We start from the raw sequence: 16,311 nt of genomic DNA, 5'->3' as shown, positions 1-16,311 counted from the left end.
TAGTGGTGATTCATGAATACAATAAACAGATCACAGGCCCACTGATAAAATCCTACACTGTTGAGCTGATCTCTTCGTTGAGTACAAATTGGCCAGTGATGTGTTTTAAAAAAAACAATGAGCTTAAACAAGGGTGCTTTTTCTTAGCACTTTCTTGGAGTTCCCTTTCTTCATTTGTTCTTTCTTTCTTCATACATAGCCGAGCCCATTTTCCAACAATGTCTCTTCACATTTAACTCCCTCCTAATGTTCTCTCTGCACAACAACACACTCTCCTTAGAACCAGACCTTAATTCCAACTCTTGGAAGTGACCTCATCAACCAACACCATCTCATTACAAGGGAGCCCACTCCCTCTTGCAAACTATTCTCTCTCCACTCAGACTTTACTTTTGCATTGTGCTATGCTCCCCTCACCAGTAAGCCTTCCACTCTTAATGATATTTGGAGCAATGCAGTATTTCAAAGTAAATAAAAGACTACATCTACTCTAGATTATAATAGCATAACTTAATAATGCAATTAACTGTTTTGCAAGAAAAAAAGTCTTAATGCAGTTTTGAAGAACAAGAAGACAATTCACTTATGGTAAACACAAGAGGTTCTGTAGATGTTGGAAATCCAGAGCAATGTACGCAAAATGCTGGAGGAACTTGGCAGGTCACGCAGCATCTATGGAAATGAATAAACCATTGACAGTTCAGGCTGAGACCCTTCTTCAGGACTGGAAAGGAAGGGGAAAGATGCCAGATGTTAATTTATTGATTGTTCACTTTTATTCTAGTGGGTGCTTGAAGACATTTGGAGGCAGTTTGCAGTACATGGGAATATCTTTAAAATATTGAAACTCCATTTGTATTTATAGTTGGCTACATAAATAGTTGAGTTTGCCTTTGGCAAAGAGATAATAACCTCAAAAACATCACTTGTCTTCTTTTGTCATATTCTTGTATAATTACAACTATTGTGCGTCTTAGTGTCTCCAAGTGAAGTTTAAAATAACCATCAAAAGGAGTTGTCATTGTAGTGTTTGGAGTTAAACAAAAACTATAGCACAAATAAGCTGATAAGCTCTCACTACCTATTAAATGCTCCTGATGGTGTGTGTCTCAAATAACCTCTGACAACCAAGTCTAGCTCCTTGTTGCCTTGTGCGGCTTAGCTACTAAGCCTAGTGGAACGTTTCTACTGACAGTAGAAGGGCAAAGGCAAGTTACTGGTGCCTTAAAACCTTTTGCTTTGGGCTAATGGGGCTTGTTAGCCATGTTTTGCAGCTCATCTTGGAGAAGGTGAACTTTAATCTTGAACTTGCACTGCCTTGTGGCTATATCCACTCACTGGGAAGGCTTTGGGAGTAAACCCCAAAAGAAAACTCCAGAGCCAGAGTCCCTAGGGCAGTCCGATACTGAGTTCAGCGCTGACTGGTAACTCCTGCGACGCAGCTGGTGTCAAACTGTATTGGCCTCTGCCATTCCTTTTGGCCATCAGCTGCATGGAGAGGGGGAGCCTGCTGCCTGGGCCAACAGCTTGTTCTCCATATCGTCCTGCCCTGGCTTGCATATTGAGGTCGACAGCTAGGAAGCAACATCCGTGGTCAACTCTGACCAATGGAGGGCCTCCATAGCAAAAGTAAACCCTCGAGAGTAACAGCCTGCAAAAGCACTTGACTAGTCCAAGTGCATACACACTTCCTATCCTAAGACAGCCTCTCTGCATGTTTGGGTACAACCCTGCCCAACTCCTGGATCCTCATCTGCTCCCTCTTCTAGCCTCCTGACCCCCCCCCCCCCCCACCACCACTGCAAAACCTTAGGCAGAGTCCTCAGGATTGAGGCTGATTCTGCACCATGTTTTGATCCAGTCATGCAAATAGAATATTTATAATTATGTTAGTTGTAAATCATTCTCTTGTTTCTCCCTGCCACTGGACAGTAGATATAAAAGCCTGATAGCACATCGCCAGGCTCAAGGACTACTTCTACCTGCTGTAGTGGAATAGTACCCAGACATCCCACCCTGCAAAAACTCATTTCAGGGAGGTAGCACCATCAATTTGTGGGAGACTTCCAGGAGAAGTGGGATGTCTGCAATAGAGTAGCTCCTTAGCAACTAGCCAGCTAGTTTAAATAACGTTAGCTATGCTAATGAACGAATGACACCTGTTAAACTCACCTCACCATGTCTTTTACATTTTAACCCACCATGGGCAATAGAAAAGTCACTGTTGCAAACAGTGCAGCGTGCAACACTGTCATTATTTTTGACCCCTTTTAGTTAGAGGTACACTTTAGTGTAGTCTGGGGTGACATATGTTTTATATATTTTTTGGAACACTGCCATGACGCGCTCTCGCTCTCTCTCTCTCTCTCTCTCTCTCTCTCTCTCTCTCTCTCTCTCTCTCTCTCTCTCTCTCTCTCTCTCTCTCTCTCTCTCTCTCTCTCTCTCTCTCTCTCTCTCGTGGTCGCTCGCATGCTCTCAAGCGCTCTCACTTGCTTTCTGTCTCGCTCGCGCTCTCTCGCTTGCTTTCTCTCGCTCGCTCTCAAAAAAATTGATTTCCGTGATATTGTATATAAATTGCGGGCATCAGGAAGCCACTATTAATATGCGGGAGACTCCCGGAACTTCCGGGAAAGGTGGGATGTCTGAGTACCCAACTACAATAAGGTGGACTCTTGATCTCACAATCTATCTTGCTATGGCCTTGCTCTTTATTGTCTTCTGCTACTGCACTTTCTCTGTCATTGCAACAATTTTCCTGTGTGCTGCTAGTGTTTTCCCTTGCAGTACCTCAAAGCATTATTGTAATGGAATGATTTGTATGGATGGCACGCAAAACAGGTTTTCACTCTATCTCAGTATATGTGACAAGAATAAGCCAATGTGTCAGTTTACCAGCTTATGTTGGTTTTGAGTTGGACAGCCATACTCTTTGCTTTTATATGTTCTTGTTGTCAGTAGTGACTGTGAGCAATGACTGTTAATATTGGTGTTTGATTTTGGTCGATTTGAGTGTTGATATTCAATTTGCCTATCATTTGAGTTTTGTAAAAGCAACTTTGGGCAAATGAGGAAGAGGACACAAAACAAACAAGGGTGTGTGGTGGTGGCAGAAAATGCACATAACTCAGATAGAAAGCAGCAAAGAGCAATTTCTGAAATTGAGGCATTGATTGGCTGAATATGGTTGCTGGGGGAATACTCTTAGAATTGGTTATATGTCATCATCGGATATACCTAATCACTTGAATGCAGGTGATAAAACCTAGATGGTTTAAAATGTGCTAGTTATAGAGCATTCAGATTGATATTATTGATTTCCATCATTGTATTCCATTGCTGGAATTTAAAATTCATAAGTGCCATATTTGAAAAGCCAAGTTCTGCCTTCTATTACCAGTAAGATTATGAAGCATCCATTTTAACACTAAACGCCTCCTGTTTGTCCAACAACCAAACAGTAACGGCTATCGCTTCTAAAGGGATGGTACAAACCTCTACTACTGCAGCAAATGTATTTGACTGTGATGCAGAGGGATGAAATGGATATCGGGAAGTGTGTCCCAAGATACTTGGAGAGATATAGAAGACCTGGAAGCAATTGTAGAAAGAAAGGCATTTGCTTTGTCATTTAAGCTCCCATCTTTTGGTGTTACGATGGCTTGCAGATATTGCATAGTGGTAGATTGCATTTGGTGGAGGTTTGAGGCTGGGATATGTGACTTTGGACAAAAGTCAGAGAAATCATGGTTCTTTAAATAGCTATATTGCAGAGTAAACCTTACAAATGAGCTGTGATCTTAATGGGAATGATGGATGACTTTGGACGAAAAAATGGGTGGGCAGAATAATGTTGTCCAGTATCTCCTGTATGAGACATAAACTGCTGCAAAATGGACAAAATATGTAGTAATCATTGTTGTTAAGATGTGATACATGAAGATGACTGTTGGCTTAGCTGAATATCTGCATGGGAGATTTGATAGTTATGCAGAACAGTCCTTTGTGCTTAATGGATGTTGGTTCTTTTGATATCAGATGTCCATGTAACAAGTCAAAGAGAGGACGAGCATGGAAGCAGGTTCTTTGGCAGTGGGATCTGAACTGACCATCAAGCACTTTCTAGATTACACTTGTACACATGAATCCTATCCTTCTGTTCTTGCCAGGTTCTCCTGCTAGCCATGTGCACTAGGGGGTATTTACAGGAGTCAACTAACCTACTGAACCACGTGGAACAATCCATATAGCCACAAGCAGAAAGCTCTATATGGACCAGACCAGAGTTTGGAATTGAACCTGGGTGTCTGGAGCTGTTAGGCAGCAGTGCTTACTGCAGTATCTCTGTGATGCCCCCTCTTGTAGCGAAGCCTTGAACCTGAAATGAATGTTGCTGGACTTGCTGAATATTTCCAACTCCCCCCCCCCCCCCCCCAGAATATATGATGTGATGTCATTTCCTGTAAAGAAATGTGGGAATGGGGAGGGAGGGATGAAGCAAGGGGAGGTGGTGAGAGAACATGTTAATAATTTTGTTATTCAATTATTGTCTCACAGCTGTGGAGAATTGGATTCGATCCTGCCTTATTTTAAGCAAGTAAAAAAAAAATTATCTTGTCTGTAGACACTTAGAAGCTAAGCAAGAGTTTTCATGATTTGGTGTTGGGATTTGGCCAGGTAGTATTGGCAAAATAATAACCAAGAGAATTGTTTGAGGGCAAAATATACATTGAACAATATATTTGATTTTGATAGGAATACTAATTATTTAAAGCCTCTGCAATCTAAAGAACGTGCTGCATTATCTACTTCCAGATAAGACAACCTGAAACTAAATACATCACAAAGTGCAATTCTAAGAGTGATAGCTGAATTTACTTAGAATGCTTTTTTCAAAAAAGCTGGCACTCTAAACTCTCAGTTTTAGATGTGCCCTTTTGACATCATATGTGGGAAATATATTCACTTTACATTCTATTGCTGTTAGCACTTTGGTTTCTGCTTATTATTAACTTGCAATGGGATTTTATTTCTTTTAATGACGCAGTTACTGAACTTTGATACAGATGGTTCCTCTATAAATTACATAGTAGTTATTGTAACTTTCACTGTATAAGATGTTGGAGTTGATCAGTTGTCAGCAGGAAATTCCTTGAGGTTTATTTCAATTTGTTGTATGTGAAACTAAGGGTGTTATTTTTTTCTCTCATTTTTATTGTGTTGCAGGTTGAGTCATCAGCCCATAATGATAATGAAGTGTTAATAAGAATTCTATTCATTAATAAACTGATGTTTTGTGGTTTAGGAAGTTCAGTTGAGTACCTGTATACTGGGCTGATGTAATTTTTGTATTTGATTTGTGTTGACTCGCAAACTCAGAATCTGAATCGTAGATCCTGGATGGTATTAGTTTATAGCTATGACGTCATTTAGAATTTTGAGCTTATCATGTTTTTGTTAATTCTGAGCTTATGGAACAACTGCCTTGTGCTCCACAAGCATCACTCTGCAAGTCATAATCTCCCAGTGGCCACACATTTAAATTCCACATCCCATTCCCATTCTGATATGTCTATCCACGGCCTCCTCTACTGTCAAGATGAAGCCACACTCAGGTTGGAGGAACAGCACACTATATTCCGTCTGGGTAGCCTCCAACCTGATGGCATGAACATTGACTTCTCTGACTTCCATTAATGCCTCTCCTCCCCTTCGTACCCCATCATTCATTCATGCATTTATTTATTTATTTATTTGTTTGTTTGTTTTAAATTTGTTTCCCCTTTTTTTTCCTTTCTCTCTTTCTTCTCCCTCTGTTCCTCTCACAATCACTCCTTGCCTGCTCTCCATCCTCTGGGCTGGGCTCCCCTCCCCCTTTCTTTCTCCCTTGGCTTCCCATCCCATGATCCTCTCCCTTCTCCAGCCTCATATCCCTTTTGCCAATCAACTTTCCAGCTCTTGGCTCCATCCCTCCCACTCCTGTCTTCTCCTATCATTTTGGATCTCCCCCTCCCCCTCCCACTTTCAAATCTCTTACTATCTCTTCTTTCAGTTAGTCCTGATGAAGGGTCTCGGCCCGAAACGTCGACTGTACCTCTTCCTATAGATGCTGCCCGGCCTGCTGTGTTCCACCAGCATTTTGTGTGTGTTGCTTGAATTTCCAGCATCTGCATATTTCCTCGTGTTTGCGTTCATAATCTATAGCATTGCTTTCCTGAACCTTTAGAAGATTTCCCTGGCTGTTGACGTTTTTCATGCTCCCCACAGAACAAAAGATCCTGTGGAAATTCCAATGTTTCAGATTACTTCCATTACTTCATTTTATCAAAATAATTTCCAGCAACATAATTATTGAAATGGTCTTCTGGTCAGGGATAGATGCTGGAGGAACTTGGCAAGTTAGACAGCATCAATGGAGTGGAATGAACAGTTGACATTTTTGAGCCAGGACCTTTCATCGGGATTGGATAGAAAGTTCTATTGCTACGATAAGGCCACACTCAGGTTGGAGGAGTAACACCTCCTAGTCCATCTGGGTAGCCTCCAATCTGATGGCTTGAACATCGATTTCTCTAACTTCTGGTAATTGCTTCTCCCCTTCCCCTTCTCTGTCTCTCTTTTTTTATTTCCCATTCTTGTTTCCCCTCTCTCCCTTTCTCTTTTCCTCCCCGGCCCATGAACACCTGGTGCCTCTCCTCCTTCCATATCTTCCATGGTCACTATGCTCTCCTATCAGATTCCTCCTTCACCCCTTTGCCTCTTCCACCTTTCAGCCCCTTACTTCATCGATCCATCCATCTTGGTTTCACTTGCTATCTTCCAGCTTGTACTACTTCCCCTCTCCCCTCCTCCTTATTTTGCCCTTTTCTTTTCCAGTCTTGATGAAGGATCTTGTCTGGAAACATCAACTGTTTATTCCGCTCCACATATGTTGTCTGATTTGCTGATGTCCTCCAGCATTTTGAGCGCATGGCTCTGGGTATCCAGCATTGGCAGAAACTCTTATGTTTATGTAGTGTTGAGGCATTGGCTATAACTAATTAAATTAAAAGTGCTGGTAGCACTCTGCTGGTCAGTCAGTGTCTGAGGAAAGAGAAACAGAGTTAATGTCGAAGTTTCTTCATCAGAATTGGAAAGGGAAAAAATGAGTTGGGTGAAGGGGGTGGATTTAGCAATAGGGAATATCCCTGATAGAGCGAGGCCGGGGTAGCGACGAGAGGAACTGTAAAGGTGTAGATCTGGTCAATGGGCGCCAGTTGTACAGAATCCTTTTCTTTCTTCATAAAAGTATTGGAATGAGGGCAGTTGGAAAGTGAGAGTTCCAGGAGAAAGCAAGGACAATAGAGAAGCAAATCAAGCTGTGACAGTTCTTCACTTGGAATGCACCTTCTATATTGCTTAAAACTTGCTGAGAATTTAGAAATGAAATCATAATGTAAAAAATCTTGTTGTTCGACCACAATGGAAAGCTGCTGGCATATATATTATTGATGAGCCAACTTTTTGACTGTGCAGCTGTTCCGATCTGATTACAGGTCCCTTTGTGAACAATTCATCATCCAACTGGCCTGCCAGGATGTGATCATATCCTTTCCCTCAAATTGTCATTTTTCTAAGTTAAGTTTTGTTTCGTCATGCTGTGCGTTGTGTTGACAGATGGGAACTAGACCAGTCTAGTTTATTTCTGTCAATGATTATTTAAATTGAATTACTTTGCAGCTGTGCATTTTACTTGACATGTATGGACACCAGTGTGATTATGTTAAATATATCTCAACTACCTGTAGTGAACAGTGCAAAATTTACTTGAAGATGTCCAGTTATAATTTTAGTTGAAGTATATAAACTGTCTTAAGATTTTTCTAAGTAAAATGTGCTGAATAGTTAGAATGATTGCATCAAGCACTGTATTATGTGGATCTGGTGAACTTTGATTGTCTTTTTTTTACTCATGTTATTGTTTCTGTGGTGTTTTGCAGAACTCATCAGCTGTTGTGAGTAAACAAAGAATCATGAGCATGGCACCTCGAAAGCGAAGCAGTCGGGGCCTTTCCTTCATATTCTGCTGCTTTCGGGGGAGTGACCACCCAGAGATCACGTACAGGCTGAGGAATGACAGCAATTTTGCACTGCAGACGATGGAGCCTGCATTGCCTATGCCTCCACCTGAAGAACTGGATGTCATGTTCTCCGAGCTTGTGGTATGTATTTTGAATGCAGACAGTCAAATTAACTATTAGCTTTTGGCGATGTACATCATCAGCAAATGTCAGTTTCTTTGAGCGTTGCAGGCATTTGCGAAATCCTACTACAATGAAAATAAAGGCTGCAAAATGTTTTCTTCTAGTAAACAAAGAGATACTTGTACAACTGTTTTTCTATTGTTACTAATTCACTAATTATGTTTTCTTTAACAATGTTAACATTATCACATGAGGAATGGTAAAGCTTTTGATATCAGTGCTAGGCTTTGTGTTGAGGTGATTTTGGGTCAGAGCTGGCTCCTTTTGTGAAAGGCGTTACCAAAGACAAAAGAAAGAAGGTGTCTAAAACTGGGTGGATGATTGAGTTATGAGTAACTTGTGTGCCCATTTTCAGTCATAAAATGTATATTAAAAGCTATGCATTTGTCATTTTATGCATGTCTGCATTTAGTATTTAAATAAAACTAGATAAGCTAACATTTTTAAATTGCAATTCTAAAAAATGTAAGTTTCTCCAAAGAAAAGCTTGTAAATTATCTTTTTACAATGAGCTGTAGAGTTCCGAGGAATTATTATTTAGCTATACAGAGAATAATTGGCTGTTAACATATTAAACATATTAAACTAAGTATACTTATTATCTAAGTACATATATGCCACCAGATACAACCCTAGGATTCATTTTCTTGCGGGCATCCACAGTAAATACAAGAAACAGAATAGAAACAATGAAAGACCACCCCTGACAGGATGGACAACACAATGAACAAACTATGTAAATACAAAACTAAATAATAATAATAATAAATAAATAAGGAATAAGTATCAAGAACGTGAGATGAAAAGTCCTTGAAAGCGAGTCCATAGCTCGTGGGAGCAGTTATGGATGAGGCAAGTCAGTTTATCACCTCTGGTTCAAGAGCCTGATGGTTGAGGGGTGATAACTGTTCCTGAACCTCTGATCTCTCAATGAGGACTGGCTTATGGACCTCCAGTCTCCTCCTCCTGAAATCAATAATCATCTCCTTGGTGTTTTTGACATTGAGTGAGAGGTTGTTGTGGCACCACTCAGCCGGATTTTCAATCTCCCTCCTATATGCTGATTTGTCACCACCTTTGATTTGGCCAGTGACAGTGGTGTCGTCAGTCATAGAATTTAGTTCTCCTTAATTCAACCTAAATTCTATTTTTGAAATAATTGCAGGATTGCTTGTACTCTGAAAAGTACGTTTGTCAAGTTGGATGATTAAAAGATCTACAATCCTTTGTGCTGTGTTTGAAATTGCTGTCTGGATGAGCTTGCAGTGGAATGCAGAGCCTCCAGTTTGGGTAGCTATTGGTTCAAAACATGAGTGCGATGTTAGTACTGCTGCTTCAGTAAAGTAACTATATAGATTAAAAATAGACATTGTGGTTCTTTTATAGTAATCTTCAATGGGGTCAAATCCTATTTGCAAACCTTTCCAACTGCTTGTTATTATCGGTCTGCACTGAATTTATGAGTTGTGGTTTTGTGGTAGTTTCTCTTGAATGAGAGAGCAAAAGAATGCCATGTATATGAGACTTTTATAGAGTGAAAATTGTTCTGAAGAAAAAATTGTTAATGAAGGCTAAATGTAATGGAAAATGATGAAATTAAATTTTCAAAGTTCAAAGTAAATTTATATCAAAGTACATGTATGTCACTGTATACAACCCTGAGATTCACTGTATTGCAAGCATGCAATATCTATAACATAATAGAATAATAACCATAATAGAAACAATGAAAGACCGCACCAACTTGGGTGTTCAACCAGTGTGTAAATAAGAGAAGACTGCAAGTACAAAAAGAAAGAAACAATAATAATAAATAATAAATATCGAGAACATGAGATGAGTCTTTGAAAGTGAGTCCATAGGTTGTGGGATGATGTCCATGACGGGCAAATGAGGTTGAATTAAGCTATCCCTTTTGGTTCGAGAGCCTGATGGTTGAGAGGTAATAACTGTACTTAAACCTGCTGGTGTGAGTCCTGAGGCCCTTGTACCTTAGCTGATGACAGGATGACCTGAGTGGTGGGGGTCCCTGATGATGGATGCTGCTTTCCTTCGACAACATTTCTTGTAGGTGTGCTCAGTGGTAGCTAGGGATGGACTGGGACATATCCACTACTTTTTGTAGGATTTTCTGTTCAAGGGCATTGCTGTTTCCATACCAGACTGTGATGCATCCAGTTAATATACTCTCCACCACACATCTTTAGAAGTTTGTCAAAGATTTAGATGTCATGCTGAATCTTCGCAAGCTCCTAAGGAAGTAGAGGCACTGGCATGCTTTCTTCGTGGTCGTACTTGTGGGCTGGGCCCAGGACAGGTCCTCTGAAATAACAACACTGAGGAGTTGAAGGTTGCTGACCCTCTTCACCTCTGGTCCTCAGACGAGGACTGGCTCCTGGACCTCTGGTTTCCTCTTCCTGAAGACAATAAACATCCCTGGGGTTTTGCTGCCATTGAGTAAGAGATTATCGTTATGGCACCACTTAGCCAGATTTTCAATCCCCCTTTTCTGCAGATTCATCACCACCTTTGATTCAGCCTGTGACGGTATATGACATTGGAGTTGTACTTAGCCACACAGTCAGATAACCATATAACAATTACAGCATGGAAATAGGCCATCTTGACCCTTCTAGCCCATGCCGAACGCTTACTCTCACCTTACTCTCATAAGTGTAAAGCAAGTATAGCAGGGAGTTAAGCACACAGTCCTGTGTCCACCTGTACTGAGGGAGATTGTGGGGGAGATGTTTTTGCCATTTCACACTGACTGGGGGTTACATGTGAGGAAGTCGAAGATCCAATTGGTCAAGGAGGTATTGAGGCCAAAGTCTTCAAGCTTATTGATTAGTTTTGCGGGGGTGATAGTATTGAATGCCAAGCTGTAGTTGATAAGGAGCATCCTGATATATGCATCTCTGCTGTCCAGATGTTCCAGGGTTGAGTGAAGAGTCAATGAGTTAACATCTGCTGTGGCCCTATTGTGACAGTTGGTACATTGGATCAGATCCAATTCGCTTCTCAGGCAGGAGTTGATGTGTTTTATCACCAGTCTCTCAAAACACTTCACTATGTATGTGGGTGCTACTGGACCATAGTCATTGAAGCAGTTTACCACATTCTTCTTGGGCACTGGTGTAAGTGAAGTCTGTTTGAAGCAGATGCGTATCTCAGACTACCAAAGCAAGAGGTTATAGATCTCAGTGAACGCTCCAGCCAGTTGATCAGCACGGGTCCTTAGCACTTGGCTAGATACCCCATCTGGGCTGGATGCTTTTTGTGGGTTTACCGACCTGAAGGCTGCTTGAATGTTGGCCTCAAAGACTGAAAATCACAAGATCATTGAGGACTGTGGTTGCTCATGATGGCTCTTACATGTTTGAAAGTCAAAGCTAGCATAGAAAGCATTGAGCTCATCTGGAACGTGAAGCCTTGTTGTCACTTATGTCACTTGATTTTACTTTATAAGAGGTGGTAGTATTCAAGCCCTGCCAGAACTGTCGAGCTTTCCTTGTTGATTCAGGTTTAATCCAGAATTGCCACTTTGGTCACCAGACTTGAAAGTCTCTGATCTGGGCCTCATTGTTCATCCAGGGCTTCTGGCTGGAGAAGACTGACTGATTTTGTGGGGACACACTCATGTTTTAGTAAAGTTGTGACAACCATGGTGTATTCATTCAGATCTACATATGAGTCTTTGGACACAGCCCAGTACACTGACTCAAAGCAATCTTGTAGCTGCTCCTCTGCCTCTTGTGACCACCTCTTTGTTGTCCTAATCTTTGGAGATTTGCTCTTTAGTCTCTGCGAATATGCAGGAAGGAGAAGGACAGCCAAGTGATCAGATTTGCAGAAATGCGGCCTGGGCATGGAATGGTCTTTAGTGATCTAGTGTGTGGGGACCTCTGGTACAACAAGTTGTTTGCTGATGGTAATTAGGCAGGGTTTTCTTCAAATAAGCCTGGTTAAAGTCTCCAACTATGATTTGAAATGGGTTGGGTTAGACTAGTTCTTGTTTGGAGATGGCACCATGCAGTATCTTGGGCTCTGGATTATAGTCGGCTGGTGGTGGTGTGTAAACTGTGGTCAAGATTACAGAGGAGGGCTCCCGAGATAAATCAAATGGATGGTAGCACCATAGAGAGTTTATCATGAAGCACACACCTCCACCTTTTGCTTTTTCTGAATCAGCAGTCTGGTCCATCCTTTCTCTATTTTACTCTTAAAGTTTGGTGGACATGAAAACCCTACATATACAATAAAACTGTATGGCGTAGGTTTACTGGGGTGGGGTACTCTACTTTTATCAATATTGGGAATAAATAAGAGGAAAAATTAAACCTAGAATTTTTACTACATTGTAGAATAAACTGTTCACTGTATTAAAATAGGAATACAAAATGAATCCAGGATTTCTCTGTATGCATCCCATATTGTAAAGCTGGGGAAGGCAAAATTTTACAATCCATCCGAACAATTGAAATTAATGGAAAGCCTACCTGCACAAAGATAATGAAATAATTCTTCCTAAGCTGCCTTCTAGGGTTGTAGGTCACTATAATCAGAACTCCTATTTGTTGCAACTTGGAGTATCATCAACAAATTGGCACCTTGTGCTTCAAGTAACAAAAATTCATTAATAAATATGAACGTGATTTGTTTTACTTTGGGAGGACAAACCAGGGTAGGACTTACATAGTGAATGGTCGGGCACTGAGTATAGTAGAACAGAGGGATCTGGGCATATCACAATTCCTTGTGGTGGTGTCACAGGTAGATAAGGTTGTAAAGAAAGCTTTTGGTACATTTGCTTTCATAAATCAAATTATTGAGTACAGAAATTGGGATGTCTGAAGTTGAAGTTGTCGAAGACGTTGGTGAGACCCAATTTGGAGTATTCTGTGCAGTTCTGTGCTCTTACCTCCAAGAAAGACGTCAGTAAGATGGAAAATGGACAGAGAAAATTTACAAGGATGTTGCTGGGTCTTGAGGACCCAAGTTATAGGAAAAAGTTGAATGGGTGAGAACTTTATTGCCTTAAGTGTTGGAGAATGAGGGGAGATTTGATAGGTGTATATCAAATTATGAGTGGTAATTGTATGCAGGGTTTTTCACTGAGGTTGGGTGAGACTAGATCTAGAGCTCATGAGATAAAGACGAAATGTGAAATGTTTAAGGGGAGTATGAGAAGCAACTTCTTCACTCGGTGTGTGGTGATAGTGTGGAGCAAGCTTCCAATGGAAGTGGTGGATACTGGTTCAGTTTCAACAGTTAAGAAGTTTGGATAAGTACATGGATGTGAAGGCTATAGTGCAGGTAGATAGGATTAGGCAGAATAATAGTTTAGCATGGTGGGCCAAAGAATTTGTTTTTGTGCTGTAGTGTTCTGTGACTCTAATAATTGTAGCTCATGCATTGCATATTTCTATAACTACAAAAAATTATTTTGATCAGTCTTCTGTAATAAACCAGTTGAAAGCAGTAGTTCAACACTAGAAAAAGGGCAATAATTGTGACATTGTAGGCACTAATAAAAATGCAATAATTTGTGGTTTCTACTGAATGTTTGAAGATCTTTTAAAAAAAACACAACTAATTATCTGAGTACTTGTAAACAAATATTATAACAAGTTGGGATAGAGATTTTTCATCACAGCTGTTAAAATTAACACCTTTCTTAAATCATTGGAATCCATCTGTTTGTTAACCAGGTCCAGATTTTGTTTTGACTTCAAGTGTACACTTTTATTGGTGAGGCTTCTGTTATAAACATTACCTATTCTTGGTGTGGAATTATCTCTTTCAAGTGGTTTATGATGACAGACTGATCGTCATAATTTCCTGTAGCTTGCCTCATAGCAGAAATTAGATAATGCTTGATTTGAAATAAGTGATGCTATTTTGTAATTATCCACTGCATCAAGTAGGAGTTTTGTTGAACGTGGTCTTTCATCTTAAGTTTTTTAAAATGTTGCAGCTAAAGAAGCACTAAAGGTTGCTTCGAACTGTCTTTTTCACTCTATAGTTTGTACATGTGTAAATCAGAATTGGCTTGTTGCTGCATGTAAGCTGGACTTTGAAATAATGAGAACGGTCATTTTTGACGTGATTGCGGATTGAAATTTGGCAGAATAACGGCAAAACTAAAGTGCTGGAGGTACTCTGTGGATCGGGCAGCATCTGTGAAAGCAAAGGGATGTTCAGTTTGTTTTGTTAACTTGGAAATTGGGCTCCAATGGAAGCTCTCAAGAACTGCGAAATGTCTGTCATGATCTTTTGACTTAATTATACTGATGCATTACATTCAAAAATCCACTGAATAAATAAAAGCACATACCTCTTTATAAGCTCCTTTAGTACAGGCTTAGAATGTGTAGCTTGCTTTTGACATTGGTTCAGGAGAAGCTTGCTGGGGAGGTATTCTTAATGGCCAGCTTATCTCTAACCTCTAAATGCTGTTCATTGCTGGATTCAGCACTGCCTCCTCAGTTTTATACTACCCATGAATGGGATACCTGATTGCCCTATGGGGTTGAAAAGATGAGTGGTGAGAACCTGACCTGGCCTGTTCTTGATCTGTAGTGTTAACTCTGTCCTTTTCCCACAAATGCAACTGGAACAACATAGATAGATACTTTATGGATCCCAAAGGAAATTACAGTGCTGCCAACACTTCCATTTTTCTTCATTTTCCAGCAAATGAATTTTCTTTTGCTTCGTATGAAGCAGAAATCAAAAACTTATTTTCTTTAACTTTTTTTTACATTTAAATCACTTGGATATGTTTCTAATTAAACATTAATTTCTATTGTTTGCTTTTAATTATCCAAGTTGATTTTAAGTACAGTGCATTCTGTTTAATCGGGCCATTGGTTAAATGGGGTAGCCGCTTATTTGGGTGAACTCTTAAAGAAACAACAACTAACTGAGAAAATAGCTGGGATTCCCATCATTTATTGGGATGCTATACCACTTTATCGGGACAGGAGACTGTTGCTGAACAGTTTTTAACTAGCATCAGACGTGTGCACTTGTGTGGCCGTTAGGCATTACACCGTGCTTAGAGTGAAGTTTTTAAATAGCGTTAGTGCATGTCCTTGCATTCAAAAAGGAGTAACTTTTGTCACTGACAATTGATGAGAAATGAGCTGTAAGACAATTTGGAACTGTTTTGCTCACTGCCGTTTCAAGTACTCAGGCTTGGAGATGCCAGAAATGGCCAGGGGTGAAAATCAAAATAATTTTACTACTTCAACAAATTAGTAACTACAAAGAATTTGAAGGTACAGACAGTCATCTTGAGTATTGCAATGGAAATGAAGATTTGGAGGATGCAATCGTCAATATGAAAGTACTCAATTAGCTACACGAGGTGTTTGCGCTGATTTTGTTCATTTTCAGTCAATCAGAAGAACGCGGCAGATGAATTCCTCCGTTCGATAACTATTAGGAACTTGTACACAGCTTTTTAGTACTGTAGTAGTATTGATGATAGAATTTGTTCTATATTTCATTAAATACGCAAGTTGTTAATTATTTAAATGGCAGTTTGTCTTTTTTTTAAAATATCTTTTTAACTATTTCCATGAAACTTTCCCTAATTAGGCCAGCTGCTTAATTGGGGCAAAATGTACTGGTTCTATTGTGTCCCAATTAACCAGAATGCACTGTATCTGATTGCCTTGGACACTCAAAAGGAGTTCAATGGTCTTGACAGCAGCAGACTGCTTAAGTCATCATGGTGATTCAGAAACCTCAGGAATCTGCCACGTGAGGTCTAATCACTGCTTGAGGACGGCTCTGCTTTGTGTGAAGGTTGTAGCAGTGAGGTGTGGAGCTTGATTAGGCATTTGGGGCCAGATAGTATGTAGCTGTGGGAATAGCATAGTTAACAAGTGTGAGTAGTGAACTGTAAAGGAGGGGTCCCCAGCCTTTTTTGCACTGTGGACCGGTTTAATATTGACAATATTCTTGCAGACCGGCCGACCGGGGGGCGTTGAGTTGCCAACGGACAAGAGTAGCAGTCACATACTTTGTGTTTACCCCGAAAAGGACTACCATGACCATGACG

At 40.3% G+C, this 16,311-nt stretch overlaps 1 protein-coding gene across 3 annotated transcripts in view; it reads left to right on the top strand.

Moving 5' to 3' along the window:
• Window positions 1-16,311, top strand: part of daam1a (dishevelled associated activator of morphogenesis 1a) — a 185,794-nt gene that overhangs the window by 47,326 nt on the left and 122,157 nt on the right. For all 3 annotated transcript variants that reach the window (XM_072267954.1, XM_072267963.1, XM_072267974.1), the window contains one exon: window positions 7,977-8,198. In XM_072267954.1, the coding sequence (XP_072124055.1) occupies window positions 8,010-8,198 (189 nt within the window). In that variant the 5' untranslated portion in view covers window positions 7,977-8,009. The remainder of the gene's footprint in view (window positions 1-7,976; window positions 8,199-16,311) is intronic.

The sequence above is a fragment of the Mobula birostris genome, chromosome 1 (assembly GCF_030028105.1).
Source record: "Mobula birostris isolate sMobBir1 chromosome 1, sMobBir1.hap1, whole genome shotgun sequence".
NCBI classification, from domain to species: Eukaryota; Metazoa; Chordata; class Chondrichthyes; order Myliobatiformes; family Myliobatidae; genus Mobula; species Mobula birostris.
This window is presented reverse-complemented; position numbering and strand designations above follow the sequence as displayed.